Here is an 18,711-nt window from a genome sequence, read left to right as displayed (position 1 = left end):
TAGTTTTGGGGAAATTACAGTTCCCTTTCTTCAAACTAGCTAAGAAAATTAAGAATATAGTATAAAAACATTACCTTTTGAAGCTAACTTTCATAGTAAAAGACCTCCCTCACAGAACAATCAGAAAAGATCAACGTACTTCAACGCCCTAGAATTGGTGAGTTGTTTTTTTTTTTTTTTTCTTTTTGCGGTATGCGGGCCTCTCACTGCTGTGGCCTCTCCCGTTGCGGAGCACAGGCTCAGGATGCGCAGGCCCAGCGGCCATGGCTCACGGGCCCAGCCGCTCCGCGGCATGTGGGATCCTCCCAGACCGGGGCACGAACCCGTATCCCCTGCATCGGCAGGCGGACTCTTAACCACTGCGCCACCAGGGAGGCCCAGAATTGGTGAGTTTTAAGGAAAGCAGCTTGTAAGACGGAGGAAGCCAATATGAACCCATTGAGCCTTTTATTTCACGCCCTTTGGGAAGTCACTTAACATTTTAAAGTCTTAGTTTCTTTGGGTTTGATTTTCTATCCATAGAAAGATTTGGCAGCAGTGATACTTTCTAAGGGCTGTGTAAAAGCATGGCAACTTGAGTCTAAGGGGCTAAATAGGAATGTCTCTTTCTTTTGACTCACAAGGGAGAGTCTTTCAAATTACAGAAGGTGGGAGTACAGCTCACAGTCTTAAAAGTACTTGAAGTGTCTTAGAACAAACAAAAACAAGATAATCTAGAGCCCACGAAAATATTTCCCTACTCTCTTTTAAAAAGTACACCCCTTTGGGCTTCCCTGGTGGCGCAGTGGTTGAGAGTCCGCCTGCCGATGCAGGGGAACGGGTTCGTGCCCCGGTCCGGGAAGATCCCACATGCCGCGGAGTGGCTGGGCCCCGTGAGCCATGGCCGCTGAGTCTGCGCGTCCGGAGCCTGTGCTCCGCAACGGGAGAGGCCACAACAGTGAGAGGCCCGCGTACCGCAAAAAGATAAATAAATAAAAAATAAAAAGTACACCTCCACACATTACCCAAAGGACACTTAGCGGGTCACAGATGATGAAAACCTAATTACGGAAATTGCTCACGGCCATCATTAGGATTGACCTTTACTATTTGGATTTTGTTGACATATGGATTGACCGTTAATTTAAACAGAAGCAACCCCTCCCCAACCTTACCCCCCTTTGGAAATGTAGCCAATATAATTCTGACCTTTAGGAAGAACTAATACAGGAGAAATCTTTGGAGGCAATTTTTACATTTTCAAACATTTAATCTAAATTTTTAAAAGTAATGATTGTTTAAATAATACATTTAATTGACTAATGCTTTAAAATAAGTGTTTTCTAAATAGTCTAGCACCAAATGTTCCTGGAGCAAACCTGTCTGAAAACCAAATAGCAGTTCCACAATAGTCTGCATAAATAGGGCTCAGATTTAAATAATAAATTTCTTCTCAGTAGTAAGGGTATATCGTCATATATCCTTATCTATAGCTTACATCCTAAAATAAAATAAACAAAAAGTCTTTCCAGCTAGAAACATTTCCAACAGGTTTCCCCACATTTGTAAATATCACAGAAATAAATCCTATACTGGTTGGCAGGGAGAGCCTGTTAAGTTGGTTGTATACCATGGTAATGAAAACCAAAGTGTATCAAGCTCCATCAACCTGGCCATCAATTGACATTTCTGTGTCCCATGGCCTATGTGGCATTTTAACCCCAACCAGCTGTTCCCAAAATAGGTGTTTGAAAATGTGGCTAAAGCAGTACCTATTCATCCCAGGCAAGGGAAAAGTGATTCAGAGCTCTTTCTAAGAGTGAGTGTCAAGCTTGCAATGCGGGAAATACTAGTCAACAGTGGGGCTGCTTCAGAGATTGTCTTACAAGCATAAACATTCCCTCCTTCAATAAGTCATAGGTAGAACCTCATGAAATCTCCTTCCCTCTTCCTTACTGCAGAATATTTCATATCTACTATGGCTTTTGAAACTGAGTGCATAAATTGGAATTGGTTTTCCAATAGCTTCCCAATAGCATTTTTTTTTTTTTTTGGTTGGTGGATTTTAGAATCTTCTTAGGAAGTTATGAATTCTGAGTCAAAAATTAATCCCAAACTAGTATCTCCAGGGGAAGTCTACTGAGGAAGATCAGTTTTGCATAATTTCAACTCAAAATAGAAAAGGTGATTTAAAAGATTTACCTAATCCAGTGAATGCTAGCACATAAGGAAAGCTGTACTGACAGAGGTACAAGCATGTAGTGGTTAATCTGCATACAGCTACTATAAATAGATATGCAGGTTTATAAGTACTTCAACTGAGCATATATGTGTGTATTGCTTATAATGTAAATCATGTTTATATATGTTTAGAGCCTTGCTGGTCCCAAAGTGCTTTTGTATACATTATGCCATTTATTCCAGTTGTGGAGAATCATTGCACTGAGCACGACATCAGAGCGACTACAACATATTACTAGGTGAGTTAAGACATCTTTTTCAGGTTGTTAAAGGATATCTAGAAAGATACGGATTTGAATGACTCTAGGGAAGAACTACAGTGTCCTCTGTCCCAGGATGCTCCAGAATAATTCATGGCCATGGACTAGTTAATACTATAGTTGTGACCATGGTAAAGGTCCCAGAAATGTGACAAATTGAATTGATTAGCCCAGTGCCCACACTCGGGCAATTCCTTTTTTTTTTTTTTTGAGATAGAAGACACAATTCTGGAAATAAGCAGCCTCTTGGGATGTAGTCTATGGGAAGCAGAGGACAAGGTAGTATGAAAATTTCAGAGGAGTCAAGTAAATCCCTCTCAAGTGACCAAGGTGATCTGGGTAGGCCTGGGGCTCAGTCAAGACCATATATTTATTGTTTTGTCCCCCTTTTTCTTTCAAGAGGGGTTTGGGGAGGTGGTCAGGTTGAAGTGGGCCACAGAGGACAGGTCGATTTGCCCTGAAGTATCCATACAGCGGCTCACTCTTTACTTTGTACATGAACTAGGGATGGTTTGAGACTGGCCACCAGCCTCTCATTGATCAGCTCCTGGCTGTCCTTGATGTTCATTTTTTTTTTTTTTTAAGAGTGTGGATGAAGAGAAGAGACTGGTGCACACTTCTGATGTGACTGTGGTTATTAACTTTATAGCTGACAGGGTCATTCCACCCCATGGAAATTGCCAAGTGTGGTCCTACTCCTTGAGACAACTGTTTCAGCATCGGTCAGGATTGCCTAGTTGCCTGTAAGTCCCCTCCCCTCCTCTCCACTACCCTACCCTTCTCCTTGGGAAGTGGCTGTAACAAAGGGAATATTTGTGCACATGGCCAAAGCTCCCACCAGGAGCTGGGAGGACCATAATCCTTCAAAGTCATTGAGCCCATCTGCCTTATTTTTCAGATGAAGAGACAGAGCTCCAGAAAGCTGAACTAATTTTGAACAAGTTCACATGGCTAGTATGTGAACTAGCCATCAGGAGCCCCAATTTCAATGTCCCTTCCCTAAACTGCCTGCATAGGACCTGTGTTTGGGTGAAGGTGACAGGGGTGTCAGATGATGATGGAAGTTCACAAGATGTCTTCCCTCAGGGCAAGAAAGAAAGAACTGACACTGGATTTTCATGTCCCTTACTGCTTGTATGCTTTTTCTCATTAGTTTAGTCTAATGACTTACTAGGTACTTGCTCCTAAATTGAATGCCTACCTGTATTTGATAAAGGTGCCACCAGAGGACATAGGAAATACATAGCTGGAGTTAAATTCTGTTCTCTGTACCATTTCTGAATGAGTAGTTGAATATGCTTAATAGGTTTAGGCAGCTGTAAAATATTTACCTGTAAAAGCCTATGTCATCGAAGCTGCTGTCTTATGACCATAGCACCTGCTTGGGGTTCTTAATAAATAACTGAAACACCATCAACTTTTACAGAATTTCCCCCAATAAAACAGCACTAGAAATACCTTCTATGTATCCACGTAGCCTTGATGAAAAAAATAGTACATTACAGAGATTAGATCACCTTTAGGCCAATCCCTTTTTGTAATCTCCTCTATTAATACTCAGCTTCTGTAATAGATGAATTTGCTAAAAAAAAAAGAGGTTTATTTTTGGTGTTTAAAATTCCAGGCTCCATAAATAGACCACAAAAGGAATATGAAAATAAATCTACATTTAAGATTACCCAGGAGGGATCAATGAATTCATTGATTTCATTGTCTTTATCTGGAGAGAAAATTACTGAACAGCAAACTCAGATAATGTTTGTAAAAGGCAATCTATCCCCTTAGCACTGAAACTAATTTGATGGATTTTTCCCCTGTTTTTAAAAGCATGTTGTTTGGCTGGTTGAATTGTCTTGTTGTCTGGTACCTCATGGATACACTGTCAATCATCTTTGAGCTTAAATGAGCTTTCATTAAGAGTATTAGTCCTGCAGAATCCTCCAACCCATCTAAGGGCTATAGTGGGGGAGCAAAAACACGACCTTCCATTTTCTCTCTCTGCTTGTTTGCCAGTCCTCCTATAGCCAGCTTCCTTTCCCTGCGACCAACCACTGCAAAATTTTATTTGCAAAGATATAACACCTCCACCATGCCAGCTTGAAGTAAAATTCCTGCTAAACCCAGTTAAACCTGATGCCTAAATATTAATTTGCAGCTTACTTTTGCCCTTCTCTTATTTTATGGTGTTTTGTCCTATGGGATTTTGAGAAACCCAAGCATATTATTCTGGAAATGTTTCATGTTTTTCTCCTTGCTTACCCACATTTTCTTTTCGAGTCCCAAGACTATGGGAATAAAACATTCCTGATAAGAGCTATGGCACAGAGTAAGCAATACCGCCCCCCCCCACCGTCTTCTTCACCTGCAGGAGAGTTTGTGGTATCGTCATGCTCAGTATTTATAATACATGGTGTTGAACTGCAGCTACTTATTTTCATGCCTGCCTCCTAGACGGTGAGGACAGGAACCATGTTCTCCTTGCTTTGAGTGCCTGGCACACACTACCAAATGTAAAATAGATAGCTAGTGGGAAGCAGCTGCATAACACAGGGAGATCAGCTCAGTGCTTTGTGACCACCTAGAGGGGTGGGATAGGGAGGGTGGGAGGGAGATGCAAGAGGGAGGAGATATGGGGATATATGTATACCTATAGCTGATTCACTTTGTTACAAAGCAGAAACTAACACACCATTGTAAAGCAATTATACTCCAATAAACATGTTTAAAAAAAAAAGAATATGTTTTTGAAAGAATGCCTGGAAGTGTAGAGTAGTAGAATGAGCTACATAAGAACTTAAGTTTTACCACTTAACTAACTCTGTGCCTGGGAAAATCACTCACTCTTTCTGACCCTTAATTTCTTCATCTGAGCAATGGGATGATTTCTTCACTTCCCACCTGAAGGCACTGGTAGGAGGCTTAAATTGGCTAATGTGCATGAAGGCATTTTCTGTCTATCCATAAGGTATTATTATTAGGGTTCCTGAACCTAGAAGTCTGTAGTTCCTCTGGTGCACTTTTAGAAAGACAAGTTTGGTTTTTCAGGGGGAATATTCCTGACTCATAACACTCAACTAATTGCCTTTTTGGGATCTGCATGCTGTTGCTAGTAATGTTTTATGGTTCTTAAACATGGATTTTTATTAAAATTTCAAAACTGTAAGACTGTATTCTCTATGGGCTAATCCAAAAACTGTTTTTTTTTTAAAATCTGCTTTTACAATGGCCCAATCAGAATCATGATCTGGTTGTACAATTTCATTGTTCTCTCAGAAACGAGAGGAAGCAGCCAAGAGTGAGGTTAAAAAATTATCTCGTGTGATATAGCTTCAATTCACCCAGTCAGAATGCGGCTAAAATCACATTTTCTTTTTTCCCTTATTGTTTTTGGTCGCACAGTGTGGCTTGCAGGATCTTAGTTCCCTGACCAGGGATTGAACCTGGGCTCTGGCAGAGAAAGCACCAAGTGCTAACCACTGACCGCCAGGGAATTCCCCACATTTTCTATTTTTTTTCTCAGCACCGGCTTCTTTCTATGACAACTTGTCACCAGCCAGATTAGTATAGATCCTTGTTAATCAACTCAAGTCAAAATGTCAGCATGCACCCTCTGTAAGCTCCTTTGTAGCGCCCCCAGTAGGATGTCAGGTAGGCAGCGAGCACCAAGCAGGTCTTGTTGTGGGAATGCCATTAACTTGGGAGGGGCTCCCTTTGTTTGATGGGAAGAAACATAGTTAAAATAGTTTTTAACTATTTTAACTGATATAGTTTTGATGTTACTTTGACCTGGGTTCACATGCTTACTTTGCTTTTAACAAGTTTTGTAACTTCTGAGCCTCAATGTTTTCCTCTGTAAAATGGATATATGAATAATTATATAACAGGCATAATAGGGTTGTTATAAGAGTTGAATATTGCTAGGCACCATTAGGGGCTCAATAACAGGTAATTAGGTAATGACCAATAATGTTATTAAGTAATAATGAGATTAATACCATTATAATATCAATTATATTGATAATAATAATAATAATGAGGCTTATGCATGACAGAAGCTGTTCTAAGAATTTTCAAATATTAACTCATTTAATCCACACACACAGGTAGGGATTATTATTATCTCAGGTTTACAACTGAGACTCAGGTTGGGTTAACTGCCTGAGGGAAAAGGAACAATGAGCTTTTGACCTCAGGCAGCCCGACTCCAGAACCAAAGTTCTTAACTGCTGTACTACACCACTAATGCCCTCCTGCCCAGTTAGACTGTTATGGACTTAGTGCTTTAGTGAAATGAGTGGCAGTTTTTTGGACGGTGCAGGAAAGCACAGTGCATCACATTGCTGTGGCTCTTATAGGTGCCTCCATTCGACACTCGAAGGAGTTTGTGTCCACTAGATGGCATTGCCGTTTTAACAAAATGGGAACCAAGGCAATACTTAGGCTTCGGAACCTGCTAAATTTGAGAGCCCTAGGAGGACAACCTAATTGCATCCCTGAAAGTCTGATGGAAGAAACCTCTGAAATTTAAGGCGGATCTAGAGATCTCTAAAGACTAATAGTATCTTGAAATAAGTAAGAAAAATAAATGCTAGTTCATTTTGGGGTCAATGTCTGTGTAGAAAATCTGGATGAATTTGGAGTTTCTCTAGTTCATAGAGGAATAGACTCAAGGCCAGGAGGAGAATGACCTGGGTAGGGTTACTTGAACTTGATGTTTCTGGCTGTAGTTTTCTTTCTGTAATACCTCCTACTGATTCTAAATCACAAAGAAATTGTGATTTCTGCATTCTTAGAAGTCTTTCCTTTTTGGGTATGGATCAGATCATCCAACAATTGTTTTTGTTTCAGTATGTTTTAAACATGTGTTCCCAATCAATAGCAAACTCAGGAACTTAGATACTAAGTAGGATAAAAGCAAAAAATGGTGCCTATTTCCTTTTCCTTTTAACATGTCCTTTTGGAAAGATCTAGTGACTCCACTTAAACAGATGGTCCCCTATCGAATGACAATGCAGTTTGTGAATATTAAACCCATAGCAAGTAGCAGGATAATGGATAAGCACAAGGACTCCAGAATCAGACAGCCTGGGATGGAAGTTGGCTCTATCATTTAGTAACCAAAGGACCCTGGGCAGGTCATGAGACATCTCTGAGCCTCTGTTTCCACATCTGTAAAGTGGGAGTAATAGTTTTACTTATCATATAAGATGCTTGTGAAAATTAAATGTGTGTGAAGTGCCTGCGACATAGTCACAGGTTAAGGAGAGCAACGTAATGAATATTTTTGTTATTAGAGCTGATGTGTAGTTTTCTGTGTCTCTCAGTTGTGGATGTCGTCACAGGTGCTATGTCAACCACTTCTTTACTCCCTGCCACAGGCTGAATTGCTAAGAGAGAAAAATAGCGTTTCAGGTTTTATAACTGTGTCACGTCACTTCTTCCTCAACCAGATGGTAGAAGTAGCCAAGATACATATGGCGTGTCCTTCGTTATGTGTTCACATCAACTTTATTTAAAACACTCGTAGGCTTTAGGCTCCTACTCACAGTTTAGACAGAGAAGGTGATTGAACACGTGGTGAACAAGTGAGAACAGCTCAGAGTTACTGAGCGCTTGTGGAGTGCCAAACATGGCTCTGTTTTACAAGTATTGACTCATTTAATTCTTACAACAATGGTGTGATCTGTGAGCTAACGTTTTTTGAGGGGAAAAAAAAAAAACAGGATGAGCAAACCAGGATTGAGAAACAACAGGCGACAGATCCAGGATTTGAATTCAGGTAGCCTGGTTCTTAACCACTATTTTCTGCTCAGGGCAAGATGTGAGGAAGCCTCAAAGACTCCCGAGCTCCACACTGCTTTCCCTATGCACTAAGTACTGCATGAAGCCTGCTGTAGCCACTGCCTGCTAGCTCCTCCGGGCTACTGTTAACATACAGCTCTGTTACCCAGGAGGGTAATGTGTTAAACCTACATCCTTATTTTTATGGCAATTAGTTAATAAAATCAACTGATTAGACGGTTAACAGACTCCTAAGCTTAACAGGGTAAAACAAAGCTGCAACAGGTCAGAAGAGAGAGTGCACTCTTGAAGACCACTCCTTAAGAAGGACGTTGCAGAAGCAGGAGGGTCTGCAACCGATGCAACTGTGCCTGGGACTTGCCCTGCTCAGAGGGGCTTATTTGTTGTCCTTCTGTAACATTCCAGACTACACTCTTTTTATTGCCAGTAATTCAGACTCTATTCCCATGTAGAATTCTTGAATTCAGATTTACAGAGCCTTAGAGGTCTTCTGGTCTACCCCTCTGCCTTTACACAGAAGGAAACTGAGGTTTGTCCCCAGTTATCTTAGATGGAGAGTTGGAGCCCTGTTCATTCAGTTACTACATACTGCTTCTATATCCCTTAGCTATATCACTTTTTTTTTTTTTTTTTTTTTGCGGTACGCGGGCCTCTCACTGTTGCGGCCTCTCCCGTTATGGAGCACAGGCTCCGGACGTGCAGGCTCAGCGGCCATGGCTCACGGGCTTCCGCGGTATGTGGGATCTTCCCGGACCAGGGCACGAACCCGTGTCCCCTGCATTGGGAGGCGGACTCTCAACCACTGTGCCACGTGGAAAGCCCTATTTCACTTTTAATAGCATCACTTTGAACACTTGATGAAATTTTCTTGTTTATACCAATAACATTTTTCCTTCAGTGATGAACCCAAATTCAACAGATAGCATCTGTTCCTTACAGATAGCATCTTTCTATTTATGATTTTTTCTTTCTTCCTTTGCTTGAAATAAACTTTTATGGGCCATGGAACAGTGACAGTTATTAGACTATATTTTAAAATCAATTTGTTTCCTCGCTAGAAGCCATAAATGCAAGTAATTCAACGTAGACCTAAGAAAATGATCTTACTAAATAGGACCAAGGCAATTTCAAAGTAGAATTTCCAAAAATGAGCTGGAAGGAGATTTCCACTTACCGATTTCCGTCATCGTTATCCCTGGTGCTAACTGCCCATTGTTGAAAGAAGTATAGGTAAACAAGTTGGGTACGGATGTGAGGTCATAGATGGGTTCTTGCTTTATCTGTTTGATTCCAGTCATGTCAAGTCCTGACTGATCAGGGGACGGCTGGCCGGAATCCACGTTGTAATAACCCTCGGACTTGGGAAGGTCCATGACGTGTCTGTTGGCGTAAGTGCCACTGGCCTCGTTGTTCGGGTTGCTGAGGCCATTGCTGATGCTGCTGCTGTACACCCTGGCGAGGGCTTCCGCCTCCCCACTCTGCTGCTGCCGCTGCTCCTGCAGCCGTTGCTGGTGCTTCTGCACCTCAGCATACAGGCTGTCCCTCTGCTTCTTGGACATCCTCCCAAACTTCACAGCTGGGTGGGAGACAAAAGCAGAAAACAGCGCTTGAGGTTCTCATTTGCATTAAGCACCTCAAGTCCAAGGGCTCATGGACGGCTGTCCCCTCAACATAAAATGCACCAAGTCCCAGTACCATAGCCCAAGAGTCCATTCGTTTGCACTCCACATTTGATAAAAGGCTATATTCACGGGTGTCTGTACTGGTTTATGTGCATAGTGAGAACTAAACCTAAGCGAGGAAGAAATGTACAAACTTAATAGATGTATTTCTCATTGACACGAAGTTAGAAGGCATATTTCCTCGTTCTTTCTTACTTGCGGGAAAAAGAAGAATTCACAAAAACCCATAACTACCACATAGTACCTATTCAAATGTAGACCAACACTCATTATTAGCTTCCCTCCTAAGCATTAGGATTTCTACATTGCCAGATAGGACCCTATTATTTCACTATTTTCTAAATAGCATGCTGGGTAAGACCAAGGGTGTGAAGCAGAGTGAGAAACACAATTTCAAGGAAACCACATCATTTGCCTTCGATTGGATTTTGGGATCAAATGAAAACAATCTTTGGAAAACAGCAATTTTGTGAATACGATACCCAGCTAGTGAGACAATGGTAACCCTTCCTTTCTTACTCGACCGTCCCCAGGTTTTATACTGCCCCCCTCTTCTGGAAAAATCCTTAACCATCCTGAGGAAGAAGGAGAAAGAGGCTCTGTCAGTGGTCATAGAGTAATACAAAGATGCTTTGATCTGAATTCATTGTTTCTTATAGAGCTTAACCTCCTGAACTGTTGCGGATCGAGACCTTTTTCCTCACACGCTGTCAACTCCCGTTTAAGACTGTGCGCATCCGGAGGCGAGGGGCCACCTTATCTGAATCATCAAGCATGATGTCGTTCGGCTCATGTTAATGGTGGGGGCTATGGTCAACTTAGAGGTTCCCTTTTGAGATTCTGCTTTCTTTTCTTTTGTGACACTGTTCCCGTCACTGGCTGGTGGTGGGAGCTCAGAGAATGTGGGAAGAAGAAAATGGAGAGTAGAAATAGGTCCAATTTCTGGACTCAGTCAGTAGAGTTGATGAGAATAACTTCTGAGAATGACTAAATGGTGAAGTGCTTAAGAACTCTCCAGCACCAAGGGCCCACAGAAGAGATTCTTGTTGTGAAACAGCTGCCGTTTTACCTCCCAATATGCCTCCAATGTTCATTTTCTCTTTCCAGTGGTTATAGAGCTACCAAAGTTTATCTGAGCATAGGCTGTTCAGAATGGAGACCACATTTCCCAACCTCCCTCACTGCCAGGTGTGTCTCTGTGATGAAGCTCTGAATAACAGGAGTAGATGGAAGCCCTGTATGCAGGTGTGTGTCCTGAGGCTCGCCATTTTCCTCCTTTCTGCCTGCTGGATTGTGGATGTGAGGGATGGATTTGGAGCAGCCCAAACTCTTCCTATCTCCTTAATCTTTAAAAACCTGTGTTCTGGCTTTCTGACACTGCCTAAGTAGGAAAACCAAGTGTCAATTATCCACTAATTTTTCTGAATAAAGACAAGGAATTGGGTTAATACAGACCAAACTCCCCATTCCACCTCAGTTGTCATTTTTATAGGTCTTTTTTTAATGATTTTGTTCCTTTATTTCTTTTTTTTTTCTTTTTTTTTTTAACATCTTTACTGGAGTATAATTGCTTTACAGTGGTGTGTCAGTTTCTGCTTTATAACAAAGTGAATCAGTTATACATATACATATGTCCCCATATCTCTTCCCTCTTGCGTCTCCCTCCCACCCTCCCTATCCCACCCCTCTAGATGGTCACAAAGCACCGAGCTGATCTCCCTGTGCTATGTGGCTACGGATAAAGAAGATGTGGCACATGTATAGAATGGAATATTACTCAGCCATAAAAAGAAACAAAATTGAGTTATTTGTAGTGAGGTGGATGGACCTAGAGTCTGTCATACAGAGTGAAGTAAGTCAGAAAGAGAAAAACAAATAACTATGCTAACACATATGTATGGAATTTATAGCATTTTGAATCATTGTGTTTAACTTTGTAGAGACAGGGCATTAAATTCTGTTTCTCAGAGACAAATATATTTGCTTCCTAACTGCAGTGGTATTTTCAGCTTGTCCATGGACAGAATTCTGTAGTTGCTTTTAGAGAAAGCTTTCTATCTTTATCATTTCAAATAATTTACTCTATATCATTCTCTAGGGGGAAAAAACCCTTTTAGTATACGAAAAAAATAAATCATGGTAAGTTTTGGTTCAGAAAAAACTTTTTCCCCCCAAGAAATGTCACATGCTTCTCCATTCGCTCACCCCCTGTCCTTTGCATTCCTGTAGATTTGGAACAGCTCTTTGTGACAGAGATAGAGAGGTGAATCCAAAATTTATGTCTACTGCTGTAGGTTAAGATTTTTGTTTTGGCTGGAGTAGACCTACTTTCTGACTTACTTTAGTAGAATAGTTTTGCATTTATTCATTTGAAATTTATAGGGAGAAAAAATTAAGAACGAGGAACTCTTCTGACATGGAGACAAAAATGTAGTGGCTCTTTTAAAACTTTTTTCCAAACCTAAACCTTGCTTTAGATTTCTATACACTTTAGGTGAAATACACATTGTAGTAGGTTGACTGCATTAATAACCCTGATGCTTCTTGCCTATTTGCCTGCTCTACCCCATGTAAATTTGCAGTGCCCCTTCATTCTGTGCAGGCATCCTGCTCCATCCCCTTGACTTAGGGTCATGTGATCTGCTCTGGACCAATGGGATATTGACATATGTGACACAAACAGAGGCTTAAAAAGCGCTTGTGTGATTGAGTGCCCCACCATGAAAAGGACATGCCAACACTACTTTGCTGAAGGATAAGATATGTGAAACAGAGCAGAACCATCTCAGGCAAGGCCAGCTACAACCAGGAGAGCTGTAGAACTGACCTGTAGCTGACAGCAGATATGGAAACGAGCCCAGTCAAGACCCTATACTGAACAATTTTAGGTTCAGAATTCTGCTGTTAACCATAAGACCTCACAATCAAAGCTAACAGTGTCAAATAAGTATGCTGCCAAGCTCTTTGCCCTGTAAACACCCAAAAACCCACTCAATGGTGAATAGCTAGGTCTCTTCCAAAAAACATTGACTTATCAAGTCACTGAGCAATTTAAATATTTTCAGAGAAAAAACTTAAAGCTCCACAACATTTTGGAATTATCAGGCTTCATCCTAAATCAAGGACTTTGCTGACAATGACTATAATACTATTTTAGAATCAATTTTCCATTCATTTCAGAAACACTGATGAGCCAGTGTTTCAGTTTTATGCCCCTTCCTGTAATAAAAGTGGTGACATATTTGGGAAAAAATTATAGTACTTGGCAAAATAAAGTTACTGAACTTTCCTGATATAAAAATAATTTGTCACTATTTATAAATACATTTATTGTATTCATGGGCCTATGTTTTTAATTTCATTTAATTTAATTTGTTTTTTATACAGCAGGTTCTTATTACTTATCTATTTTATACATATTAGTGTATATATGTCAATCCCAATCTCCCAATTCATCCCACCCCCCAGCCCCACTTTCCCCACTTGGTGTCCATACCTTTGTTCTCTACATCTGTGTCTCTATTTCTACCTTGCAAACCGGTTCATCTGTACCATTTTTCTAGATTCCACATATATGCATTAATATATGATATTTGTTTTTCTCTTTCTGACTTAACTTCACTCTGTATGACAGTCTCTAGGTCCATCCATGTCTCTACAAATGACTTCATGAGCCTATTTTAACAAAGGCTATATTACTATTATATTTTCAAGTACTTGCATTCTTCTTACCACTACCCATTAATCAGAATGGCACATATTTTAAGTGTTTGACCCTCTCAAACTTGAATTATTCTGTTAACGAGATTCACTTGAGTATGGAGACAGCCTCTTGTTAAACTGCTAGCTCTCAAAGAAACTAGCACAATTTGTATACATTGCAAGTGCTTTATAAATATTCAGTGATGATAGTATTTGCTCATGATATGCTCTTAACCCTCATTTTGATCCCACACTAGCAAAGAACCATTTTACGCAAAAGTATTGGAAATCTTTTCATATCTATTTGAATTGTGGGATTCTAAATGGAATGGAAGTTTTTGGAGTAACTATAAAACAAAGATGATGCTTCTTCAAAGATTTCTGCTTCCTACCACATGACAACTAGACACATGTTTTTGGTGTCAAGAGGAACCCCGTTGTAGAACTATCATCTATGACTTTCCATAGTCCTTTTGGAAATTATTTTATCTTACTATCTTTGGCTGTGAAATTCTTTATGTTTATATCTCACTACTTATCAAGGAAACTAGTCTTAATTTAACTTTACAATTTCAAGGCTATGCCTTTTTATAGTGCTTTAAGATTTTTAGAAAAAAATCTGATTCAGTCTACCCAACCCTATTCATAATTTTAAAATATTCTCTCTCTTCCCCTTCACTTCTCCAACAGAACTTCCTGTGATTATGGAATGTTTCCTGCACTTTCCAATATGGTAGCCACAAGGCACATGTGGCTTTGAGCACTTGAAATATAGCTAGTGTGACTGAAGAACTAAATTTTAAATTTTATTTAATTGTAATAAATCTAAACTTAAATTTAAATAGCAACATGTGGATACCATACTGGACAATGCCATTCTGGATAACAAGAAGCTAAATCTGTGACACCTGCCCGTGTAGGGCAGCTTCCATTTTTTCATAGAGGCATGTCACTTAGGAGGACACATACTTCATTACTGCAAGGTGAGTATAATGGTTTTTCTTTGGGGTGCAATATCTTCCTATTGATGCCGAAATATTTTCTGGGTTTTTTTTGGTAGTGCTAATACAATGACACTGAAGATTCCGGCAAGTAACATTTGTGAAGGGCCCAGTTAAAAAAAGAAATAAATACAATGGTGGAGAAGATTCAGTGCACGTATGTATGCTGTCACTTCACACACACATATACATGCAATACCTTCACCTTTTTATACACATAATGTATTCCAAGTGGATCTGACTTTTGATTCTTTGCCAATGCTAAATTCGAACAAATTTGTTACTGCTGAGTTTGTTGTCTACTCATATATCTCCCATGACTAATACGCCACTATAGAAGCTGAAATTCAGGAGAGAATGAAAGTCCAGCGGAGTCAACAGTTATATCAAGCAATCTACTAGCAGTCATATTGTTTTAGTGACCAGGTATGGTGAAGTAAATATTCTTGGAACCGGGCATAACTGACAGAAAACAAATGCAAATATTAAAATGAAGATGCTACTTTATGTCAGAGGGAAGCTGGGTGGTGTGTATATAGAAGTTAGGTGTGAGGGCATCTTAACCTTGGCTACGGGTACTACTGCTAAAGCACTTTGAAAATATCTACTTCCTCAGTAGAAGGTAGGTATAATAAATTAGTGGCAGGACACATACTACCTCTTATTCTTGAACCCTTACTAGACATAGGTAATTAACCATAACCTCAGGGCTTCATAATCCTTTGATACCACATACTAGGCATTACTTATCAATAGGAGATAAAACCTGTTTAGCTTCCCAGGTATTAGTGTGACTTGTTTAGTTTAAAGTACCCTATATATTCAAGGCTTATAACAAACTTCCTCTATATAAACAGTAAAGAAGAATTTGTTTTCCCTTAGAGAGAATCATGTTTTTCTTCTGCTGAAGCCTCTTCTCATTCCCAGCCCCTGCTATCACTCCTGAGCATTTCTCCTCACCATTAATTTGACACAAGCCATGCTTAGGAGGCATTTTGAAAGATGTCCCTGGAAGCCTCAAGATTGTCTCTGGACCTAAAATTAAGATGGATCATTATCCTTAATCCTCAGCATCCTTAGATACTATCTTGCTTTTTCTTGCACAGAGGTTTATGCTGTAGTAAATTTCTTCCCCCTTGAGAATAGACTGCAGCTGTATCCATAAATGATCCCCATGCCCCCACCCACGCCCCCACCCCCGCCCCGACAATATATTTCTTTTATGTCATGAGATTCAGACAACCTCTTAGATTTTGTGGGCTGACGTCACTGAATCTGCCTTGGACCATATGCCCATCCCTTGCTCATGACTCTGTTCACCAGCACAGACCCACATGATCTCTCTTTCCAAATAGATACTTCCTTTTATTGTAGGAAGAAGCAACAAAGGCAAATACTCAATGGCTTAGTCTCTCTGTAGAATTATTAATGAAACTTTTCAGATACTGTCAATTATTATGCTGCCTCCATATTACAGAAATGAAGTGCAAAATTATCAACTCAAATTCCCACAGAATTTCACTAAAGAAATTCTGAAAACCATTTAACCTCCACCCTCCACTTTCTTCACTTTAGTTATGTGCAAGTACACAGGGCTAAAATTTACCCTAAGAGTAAATGTATGTGATTAACAAATCTAGAAAAACAAACAAACAAAATCAGCTAATACATAGAAAAGTTTTGGAAACCTACATCTTGTAGCTTTAGAAGCCACCTATAAACTGGAAGGCTCAACGTCAGATTCTTTTTATTTTGGGGGTCAAATATATCTCATTGGTATACTTTTGTGCAAGACAAGTTTATGTGGGCTGGAAATTAGAGAAATGGTAAACAAAAATTCAAGATGCAACTATCTGGAGAATGCAAGCTAAGAAGTAAACAGTGTATATGTTTAGATACCATCTATGCAGAGCTAAATTTATCCAAATGACTAAAAGGCCCACATTTAATTCAATAACTCATAAAATCCCTTTATACCAAGAGACAGTGCATGCCAATTTTCTATATTTCTTTAAAATCTAGAAGTATTTCTGGTTTTTTTTCCTTTTTTGGTCCACACTGCCTTGAACTTCATTACAGGGAGTGTGACCAGAGACACATAATCCACAGTGATTCATGTAAAGAGAATGAGTATCAGGGGCTTTGCCCGTGTCTCGGGCTCTAGGTAAAAGAGAATTCCATGATTCATTCAACCAACACTTAGGTGCCTGCTTTTAACCAGACCCTGAGGATACAGTGGGAACAAGACAGAAATGGCCCCAGGGCACAGGGCTGCTCATAATCGAATACAGGAGTGCTACGGCCAACGTCAGTGGGGAAAGAATTCGTTTAGATGAAAACTTAAAAATGGACACAAAGGGCTTCCCCGGTGGCGCAGTGGTTGAGAGTCTGCCTGCTGATGCAGGGGACACGGGTTCGTGCCCTGGTGCGGGAAGATCCCACATGCCGCGGAGCAGCTGGGCCCGTGAGCCATGGCCACTGAGCCTGCGTATCCGGAGCCTGTGCTCCGCAACGGGAGAGGCCACAACAGTGAGGGGCCCGCGTACCGCAAAAAAAAAAAAAAAAAAAAAAAAGGACATAAAGCCAGATGAAATTCTTTGTGTGAGTTTGTTTGTCCTCTCATTAATCTAAGAAGTTCAGTTGGGGTGCCAAGCCACCCATTTGGATTGGGCGTGAAGGTGGAGTACACACTCGAGTCTATTCTGCAAAGGACACCATCTACAGAACCCTTCTAAGACATGGAGCTCTGCTACAGCCTTTTTGACCTTCATCATGCCTCTGAATAGTCCACATCCATTAATTGAGCTTCTGGGCTTCCTACAGAAGCAAGGTCTGTTCCTTAGCATCTCCACATACCAAGCAACTTGTGCACCAGTCAGACTTACCCAGTGACCAAGTGGTCCAGGTCTGCCTGGGACTTTCCAGTTTTAGCTCAGAAAATCTCACATCCCAGGAAGTCCCTCATTCACAGGCAAACTTGGACAAGTGGTCACCTTTAGATCTAGGACTATGTGGCTTCCACCTAACCTAGTTAGCACAGGTTGCTCCATGAACTACAGAAAAGTCTTTCCTTTCTTCCTATGTTATAGGCAATACTATATATTTATTTGCTCTTACTTTTCCTCTTAATACACTGCCAGCATGTGGTTTTCTTTTCTTCTTATCCCTTTGTCTAGAATTCTTCCAGCAGCTTAAACAGACTCCAGCAAAGCATCCATTTGATGCATCCATAAGATTCAAGCCATTTCTGTTTAATCATGTCACTGCCCTAGAGTGACATATACATGTCAGCCAGTATATTATTTATACTTTCTAGCTCTGAAATTATTTTTAATGGAAAATTCTTTTTCAGTTATCCAGCCTTGTAATTAAATAATTTTGAATGAAAAAAAAAGCATACATTTGAAAGCCTTTTTTTTTCTTTTACATCTTTACTGGAGTATAATTGCTTTACAGTGTTGTTAGTTTCTGCTGTATAACAAAGTGAATCAGCTATACGTATACATATACATATATCCCCAGATCCCCTCCCTCTTGCGTCTCCCTCCCACCCTCCTTATATCACCCCTCTAGGTGGTCACAAAGCACTGAGCTGATCTCCCCATGCTATGCGGCTGCTTCCCACTAGCTCTCTATTTTGAAAGCCTTTAAGTAAGAAGTAGGAAGGCGATGCCTTACCATCTCTCGACATTCCTAGGGCAAGACACTTCTGCAGTCGGCAGTGTTGGCAACGGTTTCTGTTGGTTCTGTCAATTAAACAGTTTCTCTGCCTCGGGCAGGAGTAAGAGGCATTGTTCTGCTGGCTCCTTCTAAAGAATCCCTAGAGGGAGAAAGAGAATGGGAGGGAGATAAATTTATAAGAAGCGACCATTAACAGAGATGATAGCTACATTTGCTACAGTGAACGTCGTTAACTGAGTTCACTTTTTAAAATTCTTTGGCTACCTCTCCTTGGACTGCTTACAAATGTTTCTACTGGGGAAAATTTGGACTCTGCAGAGATATGAAGGTATCATTCATTCAATCAATGTGTACTAAAGACAT

The 18,711-nt window shown here is 40.4% G+C and overlaps 1 protein-coding gene across 1 annotated transcript in view; it reads right to left on the bottom strand.

Annotated features, from left to right (window-relative positions):
• The window catches only part of RORB (RAR related orphan receptor B), a 179,180-nt gene that overhangs the window by 27,695 nt on the left and 132,774 nt on the right, over positions 1 to 18,711 (bottom strand). Inside the window, exons 3-4 of the mRNA XM_060100898.1 lie at positions 18,346 to 18,487; positions 9,457 to 9,858 (exon numbers count right to left, since the gene is read on the bottom strand). Of these exons, the coding sequence (XP_059956881.1) occupies positions 9,457 to 9,858; positions 18,346 to 18,487 (544 nt within the window). The remainder of the gene's footprint in view (positions 1 to 9,456; positions 9,859 to 18,345; positions 18,488 to 18,711) is intronic.

Source organism: Mesoplodon densirostris, chromosome 6, assembly GCF_025265405.1.
Source record: "Mesoplodon densirostris isolate mMesDen1 chromosome 6, mMesDen1 primary haplotype, whole genome shotgun sequence".
NCBI lineage: Eukaryota > Metazoa > Chordata > Mammalia > Artiodactyla > Ziphiidae > Mesoplodon > Mesoplodon densirostris.
This window is presented reverse-complemented; position numbering and strand designations above follow the sequence as displayed.